The sequence below is a fragment of the Panthera onca genome, chromosome D2, assembly GCF_046562875.1.
Source record: "Panthera onca isolate mPanOnc1 chromosome D2, mPanOnc1 haplotype 2, whole genome shotgun sequence".
NCBI lineage: Eukaryota > Metazoa > Chordata > Mammalia > Carnivora > Felidae > Panthera > Panthera onca.
In genome coordinates, this window is record NC_138349.1 from 10,089,226 (window position 1) to 10,113,323 (window position 24,098).

Consider the following 24,098-nt stretch of genomic DNA (forward strand, 5'->3'; position numbering starts at 1 on the left):
TTTTAAAAATCTATTCCTATATTATACTTAATACTAATCTGAGAAAAGGCCTACCTTTTTCCTTTCTTAAATCCAAATCATTAAGCCAGTTTGATTTATCTTAAAAATGTTTCTGAGCTAGCAGTTTCTGTAAGGAGTTTATTTTCTGTGAATTTGGAGAATATTTGATTTATGTAAATGTGTGTACTCGTGCCTGTAAATCAATTTAACAGAGCTCCTCTAATAAGGAGACCTGGTAGTGTGATTCGTTAATACCCTCTGAAGGGAGGAAAATATTTCACCTACAATGAGAAATAAAGACTTTTTTGAACCACGAATTCACAAACATGTAGATCTCTGAGCTTCAGCTCTGCAACTTGAGCTACAGGTCACAAGTGGACACAAAGTCATGGATTCAGATCTCAAGGAGCTGTTGTTCTCCTTAAAGGATTGAACTCGACAAATACACAGACGCGGACTAACAAACCAGAGTCTCCGTCTCCTCTCATCCAGCAGAGAATAGATCTACGTCATCCATCCAACAGACCGTAAACCGAATCCAGATATTACTGCCACTAAGGGGGACGTGCTCACTGGTAGTAGAAGAACCAGAAACGAAAACAAAAGCACAGACTTTGTAGAGAGGGAGAAGAAGAGAAACACAGCCAAGCTGAAGCTCTGTTGCTCCGGGGAAATGTCTTTGAGAGCCCAGAAAAGATGAGGCTTCACAGACCCTGGGGGCCCTTCTGTGTCCACCAAGCGAGTTCACTTGAGCTGCTTGGTGGCCGACTGCCAGAATTGCTAAACTAAATCTTCAGAAAGGTACAATCACGATCTTCATGCAGATAGAGCACGAACACGTGTTATATTTTACTTGACTCATTAATTAGCACAAGAACCAGTAGCATATTAAAACTGATGCAGGGAGCGTTTGTGAAAATATGCTGATACACATATATAGACACACACAATTTAATTGAATAAGAGATTGAGATGAGATTGCTAGGCTGGATAAAAACAACTGATTACTGGCTTACAGGGCATTAAACTGCAACCTTTTGGGTTATCTGTTCCACTGGACAGAAATCTGTAAGTTAACCTCTGCCCCAAACAGATTGTAAAATAACTCCCATCAATAGAAAATCAAGCCCAGAACTGCGCTTCAAGGACGCCCGGTAATTTCTTTGGCCTTTATCAGATTGCAGCCACCACACTTCTTTTTTTTTTTTAATTTTTTTTTTTTAAACGTTTATTTATTTTTGAGACAGAGAGAGACACAGCATGAACGGGGGAGGGGCAGAGAGAGAGGGAGACACAGAATCGGAAGCAGGCTCCAGGCTCTGAGCCGTCAGCCCAGAGCCCGACGCGGGGCTCGAACTCATGGACCGTGAGATCGTGACCTGAGCTGAAGTCGGACGCCCAACCGACTGAGCCACCCAGGCGCCCCCCACCACACTTCTTTTTAACACTTACTAGTAGTTCTTCAACCTTGGTTTTTAAAGCTCTTGATTGTACATTCGTGCATTTTCATTAAAAAATGTGGAAAGTGGAGAAGACTAAGAAAAGTATCATTCATGAACCCTGTGGTGACAGCCCTCGATGTTTTTTTTCCATCTTTTTAAGTTTGTGTGGGGGTTGTAGGTACATACATGGAGAAAGACATTTTTCATGTGGTTTGGATCATATATGCCACCTTATGTCACAGTTTTACTTGGAGAAATGTTTATAATGTTATTAAAAACTCTCGGTAAGAATAGTTTTTAACTACTACATAATAGTTCCTCATGTGAATGTACTGTAATTACCTTCTTTTATTTTACAGTTTTGTTTAATTTGGCTCCTTCTCCCAATTTGGAAGTGAACAGAGGTCGTCATGATCTTAATTCAGTCTGAGCGGATTCAAATTTTTAAGTTAGATTCTATTTAGTTGTTTATTGAGATTATCAACAAAAATTGAAGCAGTTGGTATGGTTTGTTCCTTTCTAATGACTAGATAATCTTTATTAACTCAGGGATTCTGATGAAATTGAGGCATTTGGAGGATTACCCAGTATAAAGTACTGTATAGAACTCGAGAGAATTGTGTGAATAGGAACATCAAAGGAATTCTTCCTCAGCTTAAGGCTGTAGGAATTATGTCATTTATGTTACTTAGTAAAATTAGCTTTCATAGGCTTTCTTTATGAGCAGAGAAAGTGTTGCTTAAAACAGAATAACGGGGCCCTTGGGTGGCTCAGTCAGTGAAGCGTCCAACTCTTGATTTTGGCTCAGGTCATGATCTCATAATGGTGGGGTCCAACACCGCATTGGACTCTGTGCTGAACGTGGAGCCTGCTTGAGATATTCTCTCTCTCTCCCTTTCCCTCCCCCTCCCATCCTTCCCCACCCCCTTTCGAAAGCCTCTGTCCTTCTCCCCTTCTCGAATTCCCTTTCTCTCTCTCAAGAAGAATAGAATAACAGAAAATAGTTACTTTTATATGCACTTTTTTATTAGCATCATTTAACTGTAATTGTCTTTGAACTGGAATGTAGATGGTGATCAATATAAGTGTTTAATTGGTTGGGCATCTTTAGTGTACTGATTGATTGCCAACAGACTAGGAACTGGTTATGTTTGTTTTTTTTTTTTTTTAATTTTTTTTTTTTTAACGTTTATTTATTTTTGAGACAGAGACAGAGCATGAACGGGGGAGGGTCACAGAGAGAGGGAGACACAGAATCTGAAACAGGCTCCAGGCCCTGAGCGGTCAGCACAGAGCCCAATGCGGGGCTCGAACCCACGGACCGTGAGATCATGACCTGAGCCGAAGTCGGACGCTTAACCGACCGAGCCACCCAGGCGCCCCTATGTTTGGTTTTTAAATCACTTGCTTGTGCAGCTGTGTGATATGTAGGAACCAAGAGTGTTCCTGTTTGTATTTTCCAACTTCGTTTATTTTCTTTATTTCTTATAGACCATATCATCTCAAATTTTCAAATTTAGTTTTGGGTTTTCTTTTTAAGAAATCAGGTAGATTTCGATATCGTAGTGGTTTAGCACATTTTTGGGTGTTTATTTTTAAAAGGAATCTGACCTTCAGTGCAGTGTTTCATGAAACACTTCACAAAGGTGAAGCAATTGGAAGAATAAATTATTTTAAAACAGTGCAGACTTTTAATCAGGTGCTTAAGGTAATTACCTGTGGGGGCCTCCGTAAACTTGTTTTAAAAAAAATTCGGGGCACATATTGTCTAATTATAGATTTTTGTGTGAACAGGTGTGATTTGGGAGAGGTCCTCGGGGATGCCTTGCGAGGACAACTCAGGTTCTGCTCTCCTAAACCCTGTGAAGACTTTCCCTGTTACTGTCTTTGAACCTGTGATTAAGTCTCTCCAACAGATGCTGCCTCTGGTGCCTGACGAATGACTCCCTCTTTGTTCCTTTGAGTCTTAATAGTGTTTGTTTTAAGCATAACTGAAGTATGTGGAGGCAGGTGGGTCAGGAGACAGGTGTACTTCATCAGAGTAAATATACCCATTTGGGGAGCAGTTTAACTAGAAGACTGGATTGGCCTATTAATATTGATGTCATTTCTACATAGAGCCTTCGGTATCGTACCGCGTAGCTCATTTATCCATAAACCTTGCCATTCTTCCCCAATGTTTAAGACATTCTTTTCTTTTCTATAGCTAATGGCGGGCTTTATTATATTTTTTCCTGTTATCAGCTAAATCCTGGAAATGGAGGAGCTTCTGAAAAACAGCTCTGCTTACCCTCTCACATATGCGGAACTGTGCAAACTGCAGGCGTGAGAAAGATAAATGATGAAATACTGTTAATCACATCACTGACTTATTTATGAGGAAATTAAAGATCACTGCTATCAGTTTTAAGTAACTTCTGTTAAATGAGCTACTGATGTAATTTCATAGACGTAGTCTTTGAGGATGTGCCATTCAGACCCCTTAAAACCAAAAGCAAAACCGACCCAAGTTTGCTCACGGTCTGCTTTTATTTTTACGTTATCATTTGTTTTTCACAGTGCCCTTTGAGGGTGAGCAGTAGTATGATTCCTGTTTTTAAAATGCAGAAACACCGGAGCGCCTGGCTGGCTCAGGCCCTAGAGCACACGACTCTTGATCTCAGGGTTGTGAGTTCAAGCCACACGTTGGGCATGGAGCCTACTTCAAAACAATGGCAGAAATGGGTACTTTTGAAAGTAGTTATTGCCTTGCTGAGGTTAAATAGCCAGAAAGTGTACTGTGGAGTTAGGGCTCAAATCCAGATCCTTTCATTCAGAATCCTGGACTCGAGTCCCTCAGCCCTCCTCCCTTTCTGTGGTAGCTTACTGCTTTCTGCTTATATCTTTCCCCGCTGCCTGTAGATTTTAAAAATTCATTTATGCGAGGGCTTCTCAGAAACATCCTGCAATCCCTGGTGGTCCCTGAAGCCTTAGCAAGGGATCCTCGAGGTCAAAATTATATTTTATTAGCGTTTTTCTCTTCTGTATTGTCTCATCCTCTTATGAATTTGTGGGGATGTTTCCCAGAGGCTGCGTGATGACAGCAAATGCAGAAGCGGATAGAAGATTCCACTCTCCTCTGCCAAGCTGGACTTCAAAGAGATTTCCAGAAATGTAAATCAGTGCCGTTTTTCTCACTAAATTTTTTTGGAAAATATAGTAGTTGTTTTTTTAACAATGTTAACATGTACTGGATTCATTGGTATTTTTAAGCGAATAACAAATACATCTTTTTAAAAATACTAGTTTTAACATCTAGTGCAATAAATATCTCCTAAACTCCTTATATCTCCAGTAAGCAAAATCTCCCGGTCTTCAATAAGATTTGTAAGTTAAAGGGATTTTGAGACCAAGAAATTTGAGAGCTGTTGGTTTACATGATACCTGTGTCATTGTGCCTCTGTTGGTTCTCAAATAAAGTGTACTTTCCTGCGTAATTACAATCTGTAATTGTATCACCTTCTGTGTTTTTAAGTAGCGGTTGAAGGGTGTTAACAATTAATAGGCTTTAGGTAAAACGTTGAAGAAATGCGACAATCCCAAGTATTGAAATAGGATTCTTAAGGAAATAAAAATACAGAATGGTCACTGACTTGGAGAGGCCTCTCTGAGGCTGGGGGACTGAGCCCCTTGGAGAATTAAGCGAAGGGGCTGTTGTAAGATGTGGATCTTTCTGACCTAGTGGGGGTGAGGGTGACAAGTCTGTATTTGCTGAAAATATATACGTTTGCCATAAAGGTAATTTCTGGCTGCTACTTATAAAAACCAACAGGTATCCAGGTAATAGCATATTGAAACATATGGCGTCATAAGCCCATGAGTCTGGGTTTCAGGGATGTTGCTGAATGCCCAGGGAGACATAACCAGGAGTTCTGCTGATTTCTCATTTCACAAATTTACTCATTGTTCTTTGTTTTTATCGCCTTACTCTAACACTCAAATTCCTGTATTCTTTCCATGTTTTAGTGTTAAAAAAAAAGTTTGAGCTAAGGGATCGCATTTGAGGGAAGCCTATTATGGCGCTTTTAGGTCAGCTGATTCAGCAAATGTGTGTATGTTCATAGACAAGCATGAAGAATCTTAGTTAAATCAGTTCAGTTTATGGTATTGGACACATGGTAGGCCCAGAATTTTTTTTTTTTTAACGTTTATTTATTTTTGAGACAGAGCATGAACAGGGGAGGGGCAGAGAGAGAGGGAGACACAGAATCTGAAACAGGCCCCAGGCTCTGAGCTGTCAGCACAGAGCCCGACGCGGGGCTCGAAATCACGGACCGTGAGATCATGACCTGAGCCGAAGTCGGACGCTTAACCGACAGAGCCACCCAGGCGCCCCCAGAATTTTTTTTCATTTGCTTTTTGTTTTGTTTTGTTTTGTTTTGAGTGAGAGAGGGTGCAAGTGAGCAAGGATGGAGAGAGAGGGAGCGAGAGACAGAGAGAGTCCCACGAGGGGCAGAGAGAGAGAGAGAGAGAGAGAGAAGCAGGGCTCACCTGAGGCGGGGCTCGAGCTCACCAGCTGGGGACTCCTGAGCCCAAGTCAGATCTTAACCGACTGAGCCACCCAGGTGCCTGGCCCAGAATTTTTTCCAGATTTCCTAGCCAGAAGTGAGTGATCTAGGGGTTCCGGCTGTCCCATCTTCACAGAGAGCCAAGGGAATCAATAGTTCAGGTTCACCATCAGCCCATTTCCACAGCTGCCATTTAACCTGTTGCAAAACTTGGAAGTATTGATTGAGTTACCATTTGGGGAATAGTAAATCATTATTAATCAGTACTGCGGAAACAACCAGATGTACTTTTTGGAAAATAGCTTCTTACCTGCCTTTACTGAGATTGTTTTCCATTTATCAAATCTGCTTTTTTTAAAAAAAAATTAGGTCATTGAAGCTCCCACAAGGGAGAAAAGGAAATCATTCATATTTTAATTGTCAGAAAACATGTTGGAAAGAAAAAGAATGCAGCAAAATAGGTTTTAAGAAAAGCTGTTGAAAACCATGCATTGAATAGTTTGTTTTTTATATTGCCTTGTTTAGTGACTTGTATATCCTAGAGATATTCGAAAGTGAGGATATTTAAACGATGAATTAGATGATTAGCTGATACTCTTATCATAGCATAAAAATAGCATCGACCTAGGGGCTAAGAAGATAGTTTGTGAATCAGTTTATAACTCCATAGTTTCATGATGATTGTATTACTTAATTGACTCCTGGGTTTCTTGTTTCTTTGTCTGGATGTAGTAGGGGGTCAGAGTAGATAGTCCTGTGGCTTCTTTTTTCCTCAATAATTATAAGGTAGCCCATACCTGTATAAATAGATGCGGGTTTTACAGAGGGAGAAGACTGTTAACTTCCACGGGCATTGAGACACGAGAATAATGCCTGTGGTAGGGTATGTTGGTCATGGGTGGACTCACAGAAGAACAAACAGTGAAGCAAATGGGAGGTTATTAAATGGGAGGTCCCAGGAATGGATGACATGATTAAAATTGGAAACTCAGAAGGTAGCTGCAGTTTGGAAAAAGATTTCAAGCTTGTACAACAAGCAGGATTGATTTATATTTAGGGTTAACGTGGTCTTTTGGTTATTTACTTATTGAGAACATGCCCATTATTAAGTCCATATGTATTATGTCTTTGATAAATACATTTTTAATGAATGAATGCACACATTGGATTTAGTGAGTCCTAGAATGACGTACTAAACTGAAATTGTGGAAGAATTCGGGTTCATTTCAGAGTCATTTAGTTAGCTTTTGACTGCCCGACGTTGGACAGGCTCCCCACCTCATGTGCTGTGGACTGACAGTTTGTCTCCCTGTCACTGTGGGATTGCTCTCCTACACGATTACTTTTAAAGACCGGGAGCTTCATTTCCAAGAGCCTCAGGGCTGACTTACATCTAAAAGATGGCTTTCATAAAATTCAGTGATGTATAGGAATCTGTGTATTTCTTATTACATATTTGGAGCAGCCTAGCTTCTGAGACAAGTGATTTGACTTCAAGTCCATTAGCAATTTAGAATATGGGTGTCAGTTGTGGTGTTGTAGTTTTAATGGGTTAATATCCTTTTTTTTTTTTTTTTTTTTTTTTTTTGTTAATGCTTCTGTTTGTTGCCTGTTCTGCTCTTTAAACTGTACCTATTTCCAGGGAAATAATAATATCTTTCTGAAGACTAAACCTATATGATAGTAAATGCTAAAACTGGGGTTTGACGTAATTTATTATTGGCGGAAGCTGTTAAAAGTTTCAAGATGTATTTCTTGTCTGAACAACATTTTTAGCTGTAGCAGTGGAAGGTTTAGAAATCATGAATAGTGCTAGCACCTTAGTCGGTCCTCTCATTTGCTGTTGTAGACCTTGCTCACCTGTGCAGTTACTCTCTTAAGTTCCTTCCCATACCTCTGGAAGGTACTCTGAAAGGGAGTTCCTGTGCGTAGCCCACACTTCATAGGGAGTAATGCTCCCTTACCTTTAGGGCAGACTGTCTACCTGAACTCTTTGGAATTCTTCTGCATGGGAGATTCGTCTTTCTTCCTCATTTATTAGTTTTTTCAATCGTGTATGTCAGTATGGACTTACGGATATTAATTTTATACTTTGGGTTGTAATCTAACACTTTTTTTTTTTTTTTTTTTTTTTTTTTTGCTCAAATTGTTCCAGCTTTGGCCATTGGGAGCTTTTTCAGTCGCCTTCTGTGCCTCTTTGATATAACTCCATCAGTGCGTTTCTTTTTGTTTGTTAAGTACTTTCTTTCTTTTTTGGCACCACACGATGAAGTAGGCTCATCTTAAACGGGCTCTTCCTGTCCCAGTCCTGGAATTGGCCATTTTTCCAAAGAGCCTTGTTCCTTTTACTACAGCATGGAGAAACCAAGATCTGAGTGCTAGATGTGCTTCTTGCTACTAGGGTTTCCTTTATTTAGGCCTTCTCATCTGGCAGAGTAAAGAAACATGTGTGTGCATACTAACCCTTGTCTGAACATATCTATGATATATACAGACCTATAAATATTTCTGTATGTAACCATCTTGTCTGTATTAAGCTAAACGTGAGTTCTTACGCTTGTCTCCAATACTAATCCATCACCCTGTGGGTCGTTCTGGCCTCTTCCCCTTGCTTATCTGTAAATTACGACTTCAACAGTGAGAAACTTGGTTCCCGTCACCTCCATCACTTTACAGTAGGCACGTGTATCAGTGTCAGAGTTGTTAACCTGTAGTCTCGTGGAAAACAACTTTATCAGGTAGTAGAATACAATGCTTATGTGCGGATTTCCTTTTGCCTTCATTCTTACCCCAAAGGTTACTGAAGTCAGCACCTTTCCCCTCCCGACCGACCTCTTTCAGTCAGGTTGTTTCATACATTTGTAATACAGGTAGATTCTCTGTCCTGTCTCCATTCCTTCCCGGGATCCCTTAATCTCCTAAAAGATTTTCTTTTAGCTTGCGCCCATTAAGGCTCACTTTGTGTTTATAAAGTTCTGAGTTTTGGTAAGTGCATAATGTCAAGTATCCACTAGTACAGAACTATAGAGAATAGTTTTATCCTAAAAGTCCCCTGCTCCAAATCCCCCAAATTCTTGGCAACCAATGATTTTTTTACTGCCTCTGTAGTTTTGCCTTTTACTGGATGTATCTGGAATGTATGTACGGAGCATTTTCAGACTGGCTTCTTTCACTTAGCAATATGCATGTAAGGTTTCTTCATTTTGTGTATTTGTGGCTTGATAGTTTATTTCTTTTGATGAATAATATTCCATGTGTCATGGTTTATCACCTATTGAAGGATATCTTGGTTGCTTACAGTTTGGGGCAATTATGAATAACATTGTTATGAACATTTGCATGCAGGCCTTTAGGTTTTGCGTGACCCAAGTTGTCAGACAAATTGGATAAATACCTAAGAGCGTGATTACTATTTTATATGGTAACGCTATGTTTATCTTTACTGGAAAGTCCCAAACTGTCCTCTGAAGTATCTGTACCATTTTACATTCCATCATCATCAGTGAATCCGAGTTCCTACTGTTCTGCGTCCTCGCCAGCATTTGATTCAGGTTTTTGGATTTCAGCCATTCTAATAGTTGAGTAGTATTAGCTCGGGGTGTGTGTGTGTGTTTTAATTTCGGTTCCCTAGCAGATGATGTTGAGCATCTTTTCATATGCTTATTTGCCACCTGTACATCTTCTTTGGTGAGGTGTTTGCTCAGATACTTTGCCCAGTTTTTAATTGGGCTGTTTGTTTTCTTACTGTTGAATTTTAACAATCTTTCTATTTTTGAATACCAGTCCTTTATCCGATACATGTGTTGCAATTTTCTCCAGTCAGTGGTTTAACTTTTTATTTTCCTAGCAGTGTCTTTGTAGAGAGAGCAGTTTTTAAATTTAATGAAGTCCAGCTTATCAGTTATTTCTTTCATGGTTTGTGCTTCTGGCATTGCATCTAAAAACTCATTGCAAAACCCAAGGTCACCCAGATTTTCTCCTATTGTTATCATCTAGAAGTTTTATAGTTTTGCGTTTTATATTTAGGTCTGTGGTGCATTTTGAGCTGAATTTTTGAAAGCTGTAAGGTCTTTGTCTAGATTTGGATTTTCTTGCATTTGGATGTTTAATTGTTCCGGCATCATTTGTTAGAAAGACTGTCCTTTCTCTCTTGGGCTGTCTTTGCTCCTTTGTCAGAGGATAAGCCCACCATGTTTATATGGGCTTATTTCTGGGCTTTAGTTCTGTTACATTGTTCTACTCTTCTCTTATTTGGCCAGTATAGACCCTATCTTGATCATTGTAGCTTTACAGTAAGTCTCGACGTAGGCAGTGTCAGACCTTCAACTTGTTTCTTCAGTATTATGTTAGTTATTCTAGGTCTTCTGCCTACTTATATGAACATTAGAACAAATTTGTTTATACCTACAAAATAGTTTGCTGAGATTTGGATTGGGATTGCATTAAATGTATAAACCAACTTGGGAAAATGGACATCTTAACAATATTGAGTCTTACAATCTATTATAATAAACATAATATTTTTACACTTATTTACCATTTCTTTGTTTCATTTTGTCAGTTTTCTGCATATATATCCTGTATATACTTTGTTAGATTTATATTTAGGCATGTAATTTTTTTTTTGGTTTTATAAAATGGCACTGGGTTGTTAATTTCATATTCCAGTTATAGCTGGTATGTAGTAAAGCAAATGGCTTTTGATTGTTAGCTTTGTGTCCTGTGACCTTGCTATGATGGCGTATTGTTTCCATTTTTTGTTGTTATTGACTCTTTGGGATTTTCTACATAGTAAATCATGTCATTTGTGAATAAAGACAGTTTTATTCTTTTCCTTCCCAATTTTAATACCTTTTATTTCCTTTTTTTTGTTTTATTACACTAACTAGCATTTTCAGTATGATGTTGAATAAGGGAATCTTACTGGGGAAAGCATCAATTTTCTTATCATTAAGTGTGATGTCAGCTGTAGATTTGTTGTATATGTTCTTTATTAAGCTGATGAAGTTCTTTTCTCTTCCTAGTTTGTTGAGTTTTAGTCATAACTGGATGCTGGATTTTGTCCGAGGTATTTTCTGCGTCAATTGATATATGATTTTTTCCTTTAGCATCTTTCCATGATTAACTGCTTTTTATTTTAAATTACTTTTTTAATGTTGAACCAGCTTTCCATACCTGGAATAAATCCCACTTTGTCATGGTGTATAATTCGTTTCATACATTGTTGGATTTAGTTTGCTAAGATTTTGGTGAGGATTTTTGCATCTGTGTTATGAGAGATACTGATCTGTAGATTTCCTGTCTTGTAATGTCTTTTTTCTGGTTTTAATATTAGTAAACTGACTTTTTCATTTTTCTTCATTCTCTTCTAGTTTTTTTTTAGTGTTTATTTTTATTTTTGAGAGCGATGAGAGCGAGTGTGTGTGCGAGCGGGGGAATGGCAGAGAGGGGGACGGGATCCAAAGTGGGCTCCGTGCTGACAGCAGAGAGCCTGATGCAGGGCTCAGACTCTCAAACAGTGAGGTCATGACCTGAGCTCAAGTCAGATGCTTAACCGACTAGGCCACCTGGGCACCCCTCTCTTCCGGCTTTTGTGTATACATGTTATCTGTGATTTTAGCTGTGTGAAAATGATGTATGTGATATACATGTGTGTGTGTGTATATATATATATATATATATATAGTGTATGTTGTATTTGTTCACTTAAATTGTTAATCTCTAACATCCATTTAGTCTCTACCAAAGCATTGTTTCATGTTGCATCATAATTTTCATTTAGTAACAGTTATATTTAAAATCATATTGAATTTTGGGGCTTCCGGGTGGCTCAGTCGATTAAGCGTCTGACTATTGATTTTGGCTCAGGTCATGATCTGACGGTTTATGAGATCACCCCCCCCGCTGGGCTCTGTGCTGATAGCATGGAAACTGCTTGGGACTGCCTCTCCCTCTCTCTCTGCCTCTCCCTCGCTTGCTCTCTCTCTCTCTCAAAATAAATAAATATTTAAAAACATTGAATCTTAAAATGAAAAGTGTCACTCAACTATTTACAGATAAAAGGTTATACTCTGAAATCTCTAAGTTTCTTTTGTGGGATTATAGTTACATTAAGATAATGGTAAGGAAATTATTTTCCTTTGGCTCATAAAGGGAAGTGTCCTAGCCTTTTTTATTTACACAGGAACTCTTACCTACAAAGGATAATGGGATCATATGCCTTGTCAGTGCAAGGGTCATCACAGATGAGGCCTGGCTGATGGTATGGGGGCAGTTCTGTTCTCACCCACCCCTCTCCTTCTGTGTTCCCCGTCTTTCTTTCCTGCATCATTTCTGTCTCAGCTTTTGTGTGGAACTGAAAAAAAGACTTTAATATTTACTTATCCTGTAAAATTTGTATTTCCTACTGTTAAATTTTTAAACAAGGTTAAAAAAAACCTTAAGTTTATTTCTTTTTCTCATTCTTTTGTTTGGTCAGTGTTTCTACAAGTAAAAAGTTTTGTAGGGTGTGACTGCAGAGGATGATGACAGCAGGAAATTTTAGGAGTTACAAAGTAGAAGTATAACAGGACAATTATTAAGATTTTTAATATAAAGAAAAAGATGATAGGGGCACCTGGCTGACTCAGTCAGTGGAGCTTGTGACTCTTGATCCTGGGGTTGTGGGTTTGAGCCCCACATTGAGTTGTAGAGATTACTTAAAAGTAAAAATCTTTAAAAAAAAAAAAAAAAAAAAAAAAGGCACCTAGATGGCTCAGTCAGTCGAGTGTCTGAGTTTGGCTCAGGTCATGATTCGTGGTTTATGAGTTCCAGCCCTACACTGAGCTCACTGCTGTCAGCCTGTCAGCACAGAACCCGCTTTGGATCCTCTGTCCCCTCCCCCACTTGTGCTTACCCCAAAATAAATAAATATTAAAAAGAAAAGAAAAGAAAAACTGTTCACATGTATGTCTGCTTTTTCACAGGCGGAGAATCCCCCTAATGGACCAGATTGTGGTTATGGCTCCTTTCACCAGCAGTATTGGCTTGATGGGAGAATCATTGCTGTGGGGGTGATTGACATCCTTCCATACTGTGTGTCATCTGTATATTTGTACTACGATCCTGATTATTCATTTCTGTCTTTGGGTGTCTACTCTGCACTACGGTAAGATTACTTTTGACAGCTGTAATGGGTCATACAGAACTTCAGATAATTCCTCACTTGATTATATTTCATCATATAACAGCAGAAATCCTATTTGATAGTTCATAATAATTTTGTTGCTATAGTAGTCTCTCATATATCAATATTTAGAAATACCACTTTTAGAACTGAGGGTAGTGCCCGATGGTAATTCCCTAGCTTTTTAAGCTATCCATGTAATCTAGTGTAGGAGAAGTCATTGTATTTGTGGGGTGTTTTTGTTTATGTCTTTATTTAAGCTCCCCTATCAAAAACCACTCAATGTCCCTTAAATATTCTAGTATTTACATATTTTTGTCATCATTATTATAGATATTTTTTCATAATTAAAGGTTAAATGAATCTCATATAAATGAATTAAAGCAATGTAAATCTGTTGGAAGGAATATACAATTATAGAAAGTATATAGAATAGGAGTGGCAAGTCCCTGACTGTCCACTTAATTCTCTGGCCCTCATCAAAAGGTTATTTCCCTTGCATGTCCATGGATGCAAATATATGCAGCATCGCCTGGATATTTTGCATTATCCTAATGGTAAAAGGATTGGGGTCTTTTTCCATGAAAATACTGGGTCTATTTTTATTCCTTCGTATCTGTGAATGTGTGTGGTACAGAAGGGAAGGAAGATTGAAAATTATTTTTCTGTTGCTTATGTGGGAACTTGAGTCTCTGTTTCTCATTGTGTCAGTATTTTCACTTTTCCCAGTCTCTGTGTCTGATGGTCACAATCTCACATCATAGGAAGATACATTTTGAGATTATTTCTTTTATTAATTCTGTATGTACTTTTTTCTGAATTATAAAATTGGAAAAGTGGGTATTTTTCTTTAATTACTGTTTGATTTTTGTGAAAAGTCTGGTCCATAGTAGGTTTTGTGTGTTTTAGTGGGCCAAAGAAAAATTCTCCATCTTGGTATTTTCAACCCGAGCCATCTCTTAATGATAAGTTATAGCGATTCACAATTATACACTGTTTACAACTGATCCCTGTAATATTCCTTTATTTTTCCTTTGTATTTAATTACATTTTTGTATAAGCTAATTAAGAGTATTCGTGACTCTTGATGGCATCAATGAAATTGAAATTGATCATTTGAAACATTTACATTTTGTAACTTTAGAAGAGTGTATTTATTTCAGAAAAGCTACTTTTTTTTTGTACCAGAATCAGTCAGCACTTTGTAATCATTGCTATTTTCCTTCTTCTTTTATTTTTGTATCTACTTTTCCACTTTACAGTATGTAGCTTATGGATTTGTTTAGACTTCTCAGATAAACATTATGAATATTTATTCCCACATAGTGAATCCCAGCCTATGTATGAAATATCATTTCATGCCTCAATAAACCAGGAGATATAGAAATCCTGCTGCATTTGAGATAGTAAATAATCAATTCCCAGCAAAATTATAAAGAGTTCTATTTACTGTTTGGTAGATCTCTAAGAGATAGAGATTTGGTAGATTTGGTAGATCTCCGGCTAGAGCTGGAGAGCTTTGAGGAGGAAGCAAAGGAGACTGAGAGCACGAACATTGTTGCCAGTTGAGAGCGGGGAGGCTGCCACTGGATTACAGCCTCGTCACTTGTTTGTAGTGGTCTGGGGGATCTGAGTTGCTGAGTTTATGGAAGAGGAAAGGCAGCCAGGAGATTGACATTTCCAAGCAAAATTGGGGAGAGTAGGTTGTAAATTGCCAATTCTGTTATTGATTATAGTGTATTTCAGTGAAACTCATTTAGTTGCCCCTCCATTCCTTCAATTTCTTAAGCAATTTACAATGAATTTAGTTTTTGTATTTTAATGTATAATTAGTATAGATTTTTATATAACCTAGTCTGTAGATTTAAAAAAATGTTTGAATTGGGGATCATGAACATGGCATTAATTTATGTTTTGTTAGCAAGGTGGATTTTAGAAATGAGTTCATTTGTTTAACATATTTATTTGAGAAGAATCTATGTGTCCTGGGCATGATTCATAGAAGTGAATAAGACAGGGTTTCCAGCTTTGTCAAAGCAGATCGTAATGAGAATACCAACAACATAAATTTAGATACTCCGTTATGCTGTGACAAAAGTAGTCACAGTGCCAGGGTGAGGTCCTTTTTGAATAAGGTGGTCAGGAAAGACCTCTTGGTCAGGTGACATTGGAGGAGCCCAGAAAAAAAGGAAAGGAGCCAGCTGTGCAAAAATCTGAAGGTAAGATATAGGGAGGTTACCTGATCTGATTAATATTGTAAAACGACGACTGGTTACCACTCTGCGGGATTTATAGAGGGGCAAGAGAGCACACTGGGAAGCCAATCAGTTGCAGTCAGCCAGGGGAGCCAGGATGCGGGCTTGGACCATAGTGGCTGCGGTGGAGGTAATGACAAGCGGTCAGACCCCCCGTAAATTTTGGAGGTTGAGCCGGCTGGATTTGTCGACATGGGTCGGACATGGGAGTGAGAGGAGAAGATTGGTCGAGGATGGCTCCTAGGTTTGGGCCCGGACAGCTGAGGGAGGGAGTGGCAGTGCAGGACCAAGAGGAGTGCCGTTGTGGCCGGGCGTCCTTCCTCACTTTGAACCTTCCAAGTGGATTCGTTCTAGGGTTGGTAGGATTTATTCTGTTACAGGCCACTAACGTTCAGTCTGCTTGGATTTAGAGATACTTTTATTTTACAGATGAATTTGTAGAGTCACACCTTTTCAGTGATTTAAATGTGAACTTGCAAAGTGCACAGGCTATTCACTTGAATTTCAAGCATTTGTTGCTACAAAAGAGAAAGAAAAAAAGAGAGAAAGAAAAGAAGAAAATCTTCAAGAAACAAACGTAAAAATGAAACAACTTTTCTCTTACTTTAGAAATGTACTGAAGTTTTGCTTAAAACTCTTAAATACAGCCAGTCATTCACTTGGGCGGGTAGGATGAAGTTCTGTGCCCAGATTTATCCCGATACAAATGAAAACCACTCCAAGCATGGACATTGCTGACAGCTTCTTTGTTCGGTTAATCCTCGCCTATGCCCAACAAACAGGAAAAGTGGTGAGATAGCATAGTTTTTTTCCACTGTTTAGTTTTAGGGAAAATAAATATTAGAGTAGCGTCTCGATGTAGGAGAGAGTCCTACAGCAGACACACTTGCAAGGATGTGCGTGTAAATGGTCATAATCAGAGTCATTTTTCCTGAAATGTGTTGGCTTTTGAGTTTTGTAAAATTTGTTGCACTGTTTTTAACTTGATAAACCAATCTTTTGAGAACTCCAGGGGATAATGAGTAATGTACTAAATAGATCTCTGTTTTTATGCTCTTTGAATTTTTGATCAACTAATTAGCTCTATAAAGTGTAAAGCATGAACTTAGATGCATTTGCTCAAACTAATGTAGTGTTGTTATATCTTTCTTTAGTAAAAGTTATCTTACAGTACTTTTGAAATTGTTTTTCTTTCAACACTTGGAGTTTCTTAATAGCCTAATGTCACAATTTCAGATGTCATCAGATATTTGACGTCAGATTACATAGTACTTTGAATATTGGAGCTAGATTTAACTGTGCCTTCATCTTTATTCTTCTTTTGGCAGAGAAATTGCTTTCACGAGGCAACTTCATCAGAAAACATCTCAACTCAGCTATTATTATATGGGTTTCTACATTCATTCATGTCCCAAGATGAAATACAAGGTAAAGCTGATTTTCACGTGTCTGCTTGTACATACATTTCATGAAAATTAGTGCTTTTCTGGTTTCTCATCATTTGAGGTTAACTTGGTTGCGTATTTCGAATGTATGTCATGAGTTATTCCATGAACTTTGCATGAAATCTGGCTTGTTCACGGCTTAGAACACTGCTGGACACATAGGTGCTTAATATTTGCTTAATACAGGTTAATTTGTAGAAATTAACCAAATATTTAAAAATCCCAGGTATTCTGGAACATTCAGCAGGGCCCTGCTTACTTGGGGTATACCCAACTAGTAGGAATCTACCATTTCCGGGTGGATCCTGACCCTTCCCCCCACCGCCCTATTTATTTTGTCCCTCCCTTCTGTTTTAGCTTTGTTTCCTTTGGACCCAGTCACAGTCCAGAAAAATTGGAGCTCAATGTAAGCAGTGAGGTATTTTCAATAATAAAAATAATAATAGTAATGCAAATGTTCATAAGGTTTTCATTATAGAAAGATGAATCTTTAATTTTTGTTTCAGGGCACAGGATTTGGGTTTTGAACATGGGTTAATTAAGGATAACGCTTTGCTGCCTCAGAAATTAAGCTTTCTGTAGTGAGAACCACGGCATTTACCGCTCTGACTTTGTAATTCATCGTACTATTGTGAGATTTAACTGTATTTCAGAATTTCCCTTTTAAAACAGTTTTGCCTTTTATATTCTCTTTAATGAAACTCTTTGATGTTTCCTAAGGATTAGTGGCCTACTGTGTGTAAAAACTCTGGGAGGTACAGAGAAGTGTGAAGGAGCAGACTCCCTATATCCTGCCCACCTGAAAAGCAGTAACCGAACACCTTTGCTCTACTTAGAACACTGCTTTAAGCTCTGAAGAGGCAAAAAGATGTAAACATGAATCTTCCTCTGAAAACTTGTAATCTAGGTGAAGATGGGAAGCATTTTACATGAAAACAGGTCAGGCCAGTGGTTTGGTAAGTGGCCTGATGTAGAGTAGGGCTGATGGGGAAGCACATAGCAAAGAGAAGGAGCAGAGAAGTAAGGATTTGCCCAGGGCCTAGTCCTATAAGAAAATGGGTAACCAGAGGACTCTGAATGACTTGAAAGCTTCTCTGAGGTATTTAGGCAGCTGGGAACCCTTTTCCCAGCCAAGTGCATCGCATTTACACATCAAAAAACATATCCGAATATATAAGTTATGACTTTTTTAAGGTAGGGAAATTTTTAAAACATAAACCAAATTGAAAAGTGTACTTGAACCCCGTGTACCTATTATCCAGCTTTAGCCCATCAGTGCCTCTTGTTTCATCTGTTCTTTCTTCCCCATTCCCTCCTCCATCATCTTTTGAATTATTTTGGAACAAATCCAGAATATCATTTCATCTGTTCATGGTGTGTATTTCTAAAAGACAAGAGCATTTTGAAAATACACGCAGTCTCATCATCACACCTCAAAAGTATTAACGGTATTTCTAAGTACCTTTCTGTATCTAGTCAGTGTCCGTTTGTTTTGCAGTTTGACTTTGAACCCAGACGAGGCCTGTACAGTTTGGTTGATAGATCTCTTAAATCTTGTTAACCGGTAAATTCCCCCCCCCGTACAAAGGAATACTCCGTAAAACTTGGTGATTAACTATATATGGGAACGAACAAAAGTGGTTCCAGAGTGTTGATGTTAAGTACGGCAAGTATGGGGAAGGGATGTTTCCATTGTTAGAAGCTGTGGATCTAACAGAACTGGCTTTGAAAGAAGGGTGATACACATTACCTTGCTGGTTTTATGCTGACAGCCCAGGTAGTCTGGTCAAGGCACTCTGCTGGCATTTCATCTCATATTTAAGTGTATATCGTAGGTAACTTGTGAATTTAATATTCGAATATTTCCTTTATGTCTGCATTATTAATTTAGTTGATAGGTCCAAACATATGTTCTTTTTAAAAAATTTTTAAATGTTTATTTATTTTTTGAGAGAGAGACAGAGCACAAGCAGGGGAGGGGCAGAAAGAGAGGGAGACATAGAATGTGAGGCAGGCTCCAAGCCTCAGGCTCCGAGCCATCAGCACAGAGCTCGACGTGGGGCTCAAACCCACTAACTGCGAGATCATGACCTGAGCTGAAGTCGGATGCTTAACTGACCGAGCCACCCAGATGCCCCTAAACATATATTCTATGAAGAAGGAAAAGCATGGACATATTTCTGCTTTCCAAAAATACTTACTCGGTACTGTTCTTACTAGTATTTTTTCCTTCTAGCTCATTTTTGTGATACCAGATCTAAAGAAGCTCAGGTAGGAAACTCAGGTACTATAGATGTTGTAGGACAATAATAACAATCAGAAGAAAATTCTAGCCATCTTGGATATTCATCTTCCTCTGTGTACTTGTGCGCGACCCTTCTAAATGGAAGCATTTTTATGTCAGTCTTAGGGACCCGCAGAAATTTCACTTTTACTTCTCATCTGTAATGGCTGCCGTAGTGTCGCAGGATTTCCCTCAGCGAGTTTTTCCTCATGCCTAAAGTCAACTCTTGATTGCTCCATATTTTGACCTATTTCTTCTTTTTTTGCTATTCATGGAAATGGTGACCATATTTTCATCCCCCCTTCCCTCTGCATGAAGACTTTTAATCCCACCTTTGTTGACTCCAGTCCAGAGTAAATACTGTGTGTTCTTCAGTCTCCTTCTTAGGTAGAGCTCTGCTTGGAAATAGACATCTGGCTTGTCTAGTTTTTAGCTAAGAATTAAAAAATGTTCTCCGTGCCGTTCGGTCAGTCTGGCTTAATCATACGCAACCGAAATTTCTCAGAATTATAGCTTCAGGATATTATTTTTTAAATTCCATTTCCATGAGAGATACCCCCATGCCTAACTGTCCTCTGGCTTACTTCATTCGTTCATTCATAAAGTACTTCCTGACCTCCTACTGGAAATGCAGCAAGATCCCTAGTCTCAAGGAACTTCCATTCTGTTGGAACACCTACAACAAGGTAATAAGACAGACATCAGGAATAAGCACTGTGTTATGTGGCACATACTAGGTGTGGCTCCTTTAGAGTCGGGGTCAGGGCGGGCCTCTCTGAGGAGTCATGTTGAGGCTGAGATTTGATTGACAGGAAGTCAGCCCATGGGAAGGTGAGGGGTCATTTCAGGACCAGACCAAGGCTCAGTGCTGCTTTGCTTTTGAGTTGTTGCTGTCATCCATTTGGCTATCCTTTAGAGTGACCTGTGGAACTTTTTTTTTTTTTTTTTTTTTTTTTTTGAGAGAGCGTGTGCACACATTCCAGTGGGGGAGAGGGGCAGAGAGAGAGAGAGAGAGAGAGAGAGAGGAGAGAGAGAATCTCAAGCAGGCTCCACACTTAGCACAAATCCTGATGCGGGGCTCGATCACATGACCCTGGGATCATAAGTTGAACCAAAATCAAGAGTCGGACACTCAACCAGCTGAGCCACTCAGGTGCCCCATAGGATGACCTGGGGAACTTTACAAAGATACTGATAATTGGGCCCTATCTTCTAAGATTTGGAGCTCAACCAAGGGCATCAATTGTTTTTTTAATGCTCGGAGGATTCTAATGTGAAAGCAAGCTTGAGAACCACCACACAGATTAATTTTTCACATCTCAGAGCCTAATAATGAACCGGAAAAATGATTACTTCCTATTTTAAAGTTGGCTCTTTTCTGTTTATTAAAGTGAGAATCACTCATATTGAAGAAGTTCGTATCTACGCTTTGTTATCTGGGTCCTGGAACGTCTAAGGCTGAGTGACTGGAGTCTTCCAGCTGGGTGTTCCCTTTACCCTTACTGATCTCTTGTTTCTCTCTCTCTCTCTCTCTATACATCCTCCATGCTTGCAAACTCCTCATTCATCGTTCCGCAGCCTAGCGGTCACTTGCTCCAATAATGTGTACGGGACACTAAGGCTAGACTTGACCACCCACCCACCCACCCCACCCCCTCCTCCCTTAGCAGTCTACAGTTCTTTCCAAAATCCAAGTCTGTCTCCTGTGCATATGCTCGTGAGACCCTCGTGATGTTTATCTTCATCACGTATGCAAGTACCTAACAGTGTGCCTGCCACACAGGAGATGTTTAACTTTCAGTGGACATTTATTGACTTAATGAGAAGCAATACTGGCACTGAGGGTTGAGAAGCATGTGGAATAGTGAGAAACTCCCTCATTTGTTTCGCAAGTGTTTACTGAGTGTGAATAGGATAGCTTCTGCTTTGCAAATAGGTTAGAACTTTGTTAAGACACGCAGGCAGTTCTAATGGACTATGACTGGATATCATGGAATACCGCTAAGTACTCTGGCATCGAAGGGAGGTGGCGGTACAGGAGTGTGCAACACTTTGGAGAAGTTGCTTAACTATAGTTGGTCTCGGTTTTTGCAACTGTAAAATGGGAACGATGTAGAAATGAGCTACATCGTTGTTGTTGTTTTTAAGTAAGCTCTACACCCAGTGTGGGGCTTGAACTCACAACCCTGAGGTCAGGAGTTGTATGTTCTCCCAACAACGAGCCAGGCACCCCAGGATATGTTGTGTTTTTATCTCAACTTGAGTATAGAATCTTCCTGCACTGATAGGATAGCACCTTCCCAGTTGGGTAGCATGCACAGAATCATTACCTGCGCTTTCGTTGAGACCTGTCAAGGTTCTGTGTTTATATGCTGATAAATGGCACCCACATTTCCAAGTGGCCTGCTTGTGCTATTAACCAGACTTCTTACTTTAGTTCAGATGCTGGGGAGAAGCAGAGGCTTATGCTAGTTCATACCAGTTCTGCCTCCCTTTATGGAAATTTGTAGAATTGTGGACACTTGCCTTTTGTTTGGAGGAAAGTGGCACTGAACTCTTTGGGGTTGGTGCCAAGAGTGGTGAACCTCTCAGGAATCAGTCCCGTGTTGTGCCACAGGGTGTCTCTTCATTTTGGCCTTGTCCACTGAGGGCCGAAAAAGTCTGAGCTCAGATGTTTGTGGGTAGAATAAAATGGCTGTTGTGTTCCACTTACAGATATTTTCATTTCACCAGAGGATATTTTATTATATTTTCAGCAAATGAGAACTCTCAGTTATGAAGGACTAGCACAACTGCTTATAAAAGTGGGAATTCTCAATTAGAAATGTGCTGTTCAGAATCGCAAGGTAGATGCTGGTTCTGGCATGAATAGTTCACGCTGCAATTTGAGGGCCCAGAACCAGACACCAGCAAAAGATAACGCACCGAAAATGAATGGCGCACTATTATAAAATCTCTCGTTTTCAAGGTTTAGTGAGGGTAAATTTAGCGTGTAACTACAATGGTAGTTAAAAGTATATCTCGTTCCTTGGAGCATAGCTAAGTGTTTAGAGCATCAGTAACGGCGTGTTTTTGCCACACGTAGAAAAATGTACACAAGTGTTTTCTGTTGGGTATTAAAGAAAGAAGGAGTAGATCTTCAAATAGGCATACGTTCGGTCACCGAGACGGAGCAGTGTTGGAGATCCTGCCGACACTGGGAGTACAGCTGTGAACGGCGCGGATGCCCTGCCCCGATGGAGGTCACAGCCGAGGGGGCGCGTAGATCGCACAGTGCGCGAAGTGGCGCCCAGGGCTACCGAACCGGACCCGAGACCAGAGTGAGGTTTCGTTTGGATTTTTCTCGCGTAGATTTGGGCCTGTTCAGTTACAGCCTTTACCGCCTAGTACGCCGCTTATATGGAGCAGAGCAAGCGAAGGCATGTAACGGCAGGTCCAGGGTACGCAGAAGAGCGGGTTTTACCTGCTCTCTTTCTGTTGAGTAATGGGCTTTCACGAAGGCATGCTGAAGTGACGAGTTTCTCGTTATGTGTAGGGAGGACCGTGGCTCGGTAGCTGGTTCCCAAGGGTGTCGTCATCAGTTCCTCTCACCTGGTGTGTGCGTGCCGTTCCGTCCGTCAGAAGTAGATTCTGTTTCCCTCAATTGGACTGGCCTTGTGACTCGCACAAACAGGATGCCACGGAACGAACTCTCGGGGGGCTTGAGGCCCACACCTTAAGAGGGCTGGCAGCTTTCCCTTCCTCTGCCGGGGGAGCCAGCCGTCATCATGTAAAAGGGCCGCCTGCTGCTGGACAGAGATGGCAGCAGCATCCTGGGGGTTTCGGCCCCCGCCGGGCTTCTGGCTGAATGCCGCTACCTTGACTGAGCCTAAGAGATACCGACGCGAGAACCCCCTGACCGAGCTGTAGCCAACTCACAGAATCACGAGGAATAATAAATTAGTGCGGTTTTCAGCCACTGAGATTTGGAGTGGTTTAGTACTCGGTAGCAGATGACTGAAACACACGTTGTAGGATGGAGATGTCCATGTAGATAGAAATCATTCTGTGTTGAGCTGTGCAGGCTCAGAATTGACCCTGAATTGAGCCGAACTGATCTGAGAAGTTTGTGATGGCTCAGTGTGAGAGAGTTTCGGCGAAGTCACTTCATTTCCATATGCGGTCACACCTAGAGATGTGCCGAGTTGGCTTAGGTGAATTCATCTTTGTAAGGCATTTCATTTAATACCCTGACTCGAGCCTACAACGCATTTCTTGACATGATGATGTGTTTTGATTTTGCCTGTCTTGCTAGTGATGAACACTGCAAGATGAAAATCATCATGTGGCCGTCTTCATAGTTACGTAAGTGGAGCACGTTGCTGTAAATTCTCCTCTCGGAGTGTGCGTGGTTGGCTAGCTTATAGCACTATTATTTTTGTGCATCACATTCTCTGACATGCATATTTAATGAATTCTTATGATTTTCCGTGTGTGTGTATGTGTGTGTAAAAGATTGATTTACAAAAACATTGCATGGTAAGATAATGTTTTTAAATTTTTTTTTTTTTTTTTTTTTACTGTTTCTTTGTTTTTGAGAGAGATAGAGTGTGAGCAGGGGAGGGGCAGAGAGAGAGAGAGACACAGAGTCCGAAGCAGGCTCCAGGCTCTGAGCCGTCAGCACAGAGCCTGACACAAGGCTCAAACTCGCGAACTTCGAGATCGTGACCTGAGCTAAAGTCAGACACTCAATGGACTGACCCACCTAGGCGCCCCAGAGTAAGATGTGTTTTGTCTGGGCCTATAGTCTTAGAAGTAAGGCATAGGATAGTCACAGATGAATTGAATGAGAGCTGAAAATAGTCATTAATGAAAGGAAATTTCTTGATATGTTTTTAGTGTTCACATTAACTGTTGTAATAATCATGGCCATGTTCATGGGGTTCGGTATAGTTGTAGCATAAATCAGTGCCAGTTTGGG

The 24,098-nt window shown here is 40.0% G+C and overlaps 1 protein-coding gene across 5 annotated transcripts in view; it reads left to right on the plus strand.

Annotated features, from left to right (window-relative positions):
* Window positions 1-24,098, plus strand: part of ATE1 (arginyltransferase 1) — a 156,451-nt gene that overhangs the window by 58,886 nt on the left and 73,467 nt on the right. For all 5 annotated transcript variants that reach the window (XM_078434892.2, XM_078434893.2, XM_060641308.3 and 2 more), the window contains 2 exons: window positions 12,955-13,136; window positions 16,738-16,837. In XM_078434892.2, coding sequence (XP_078291018.1) covers window positions 12,955-13,136; window positions 16,738-16,837 — 282 coding nt within the window. The remainder of the gene's footprint in view (window positions 1-12,954; window positions 13,137-16,737; window positions 16,838-24,098) is intronic.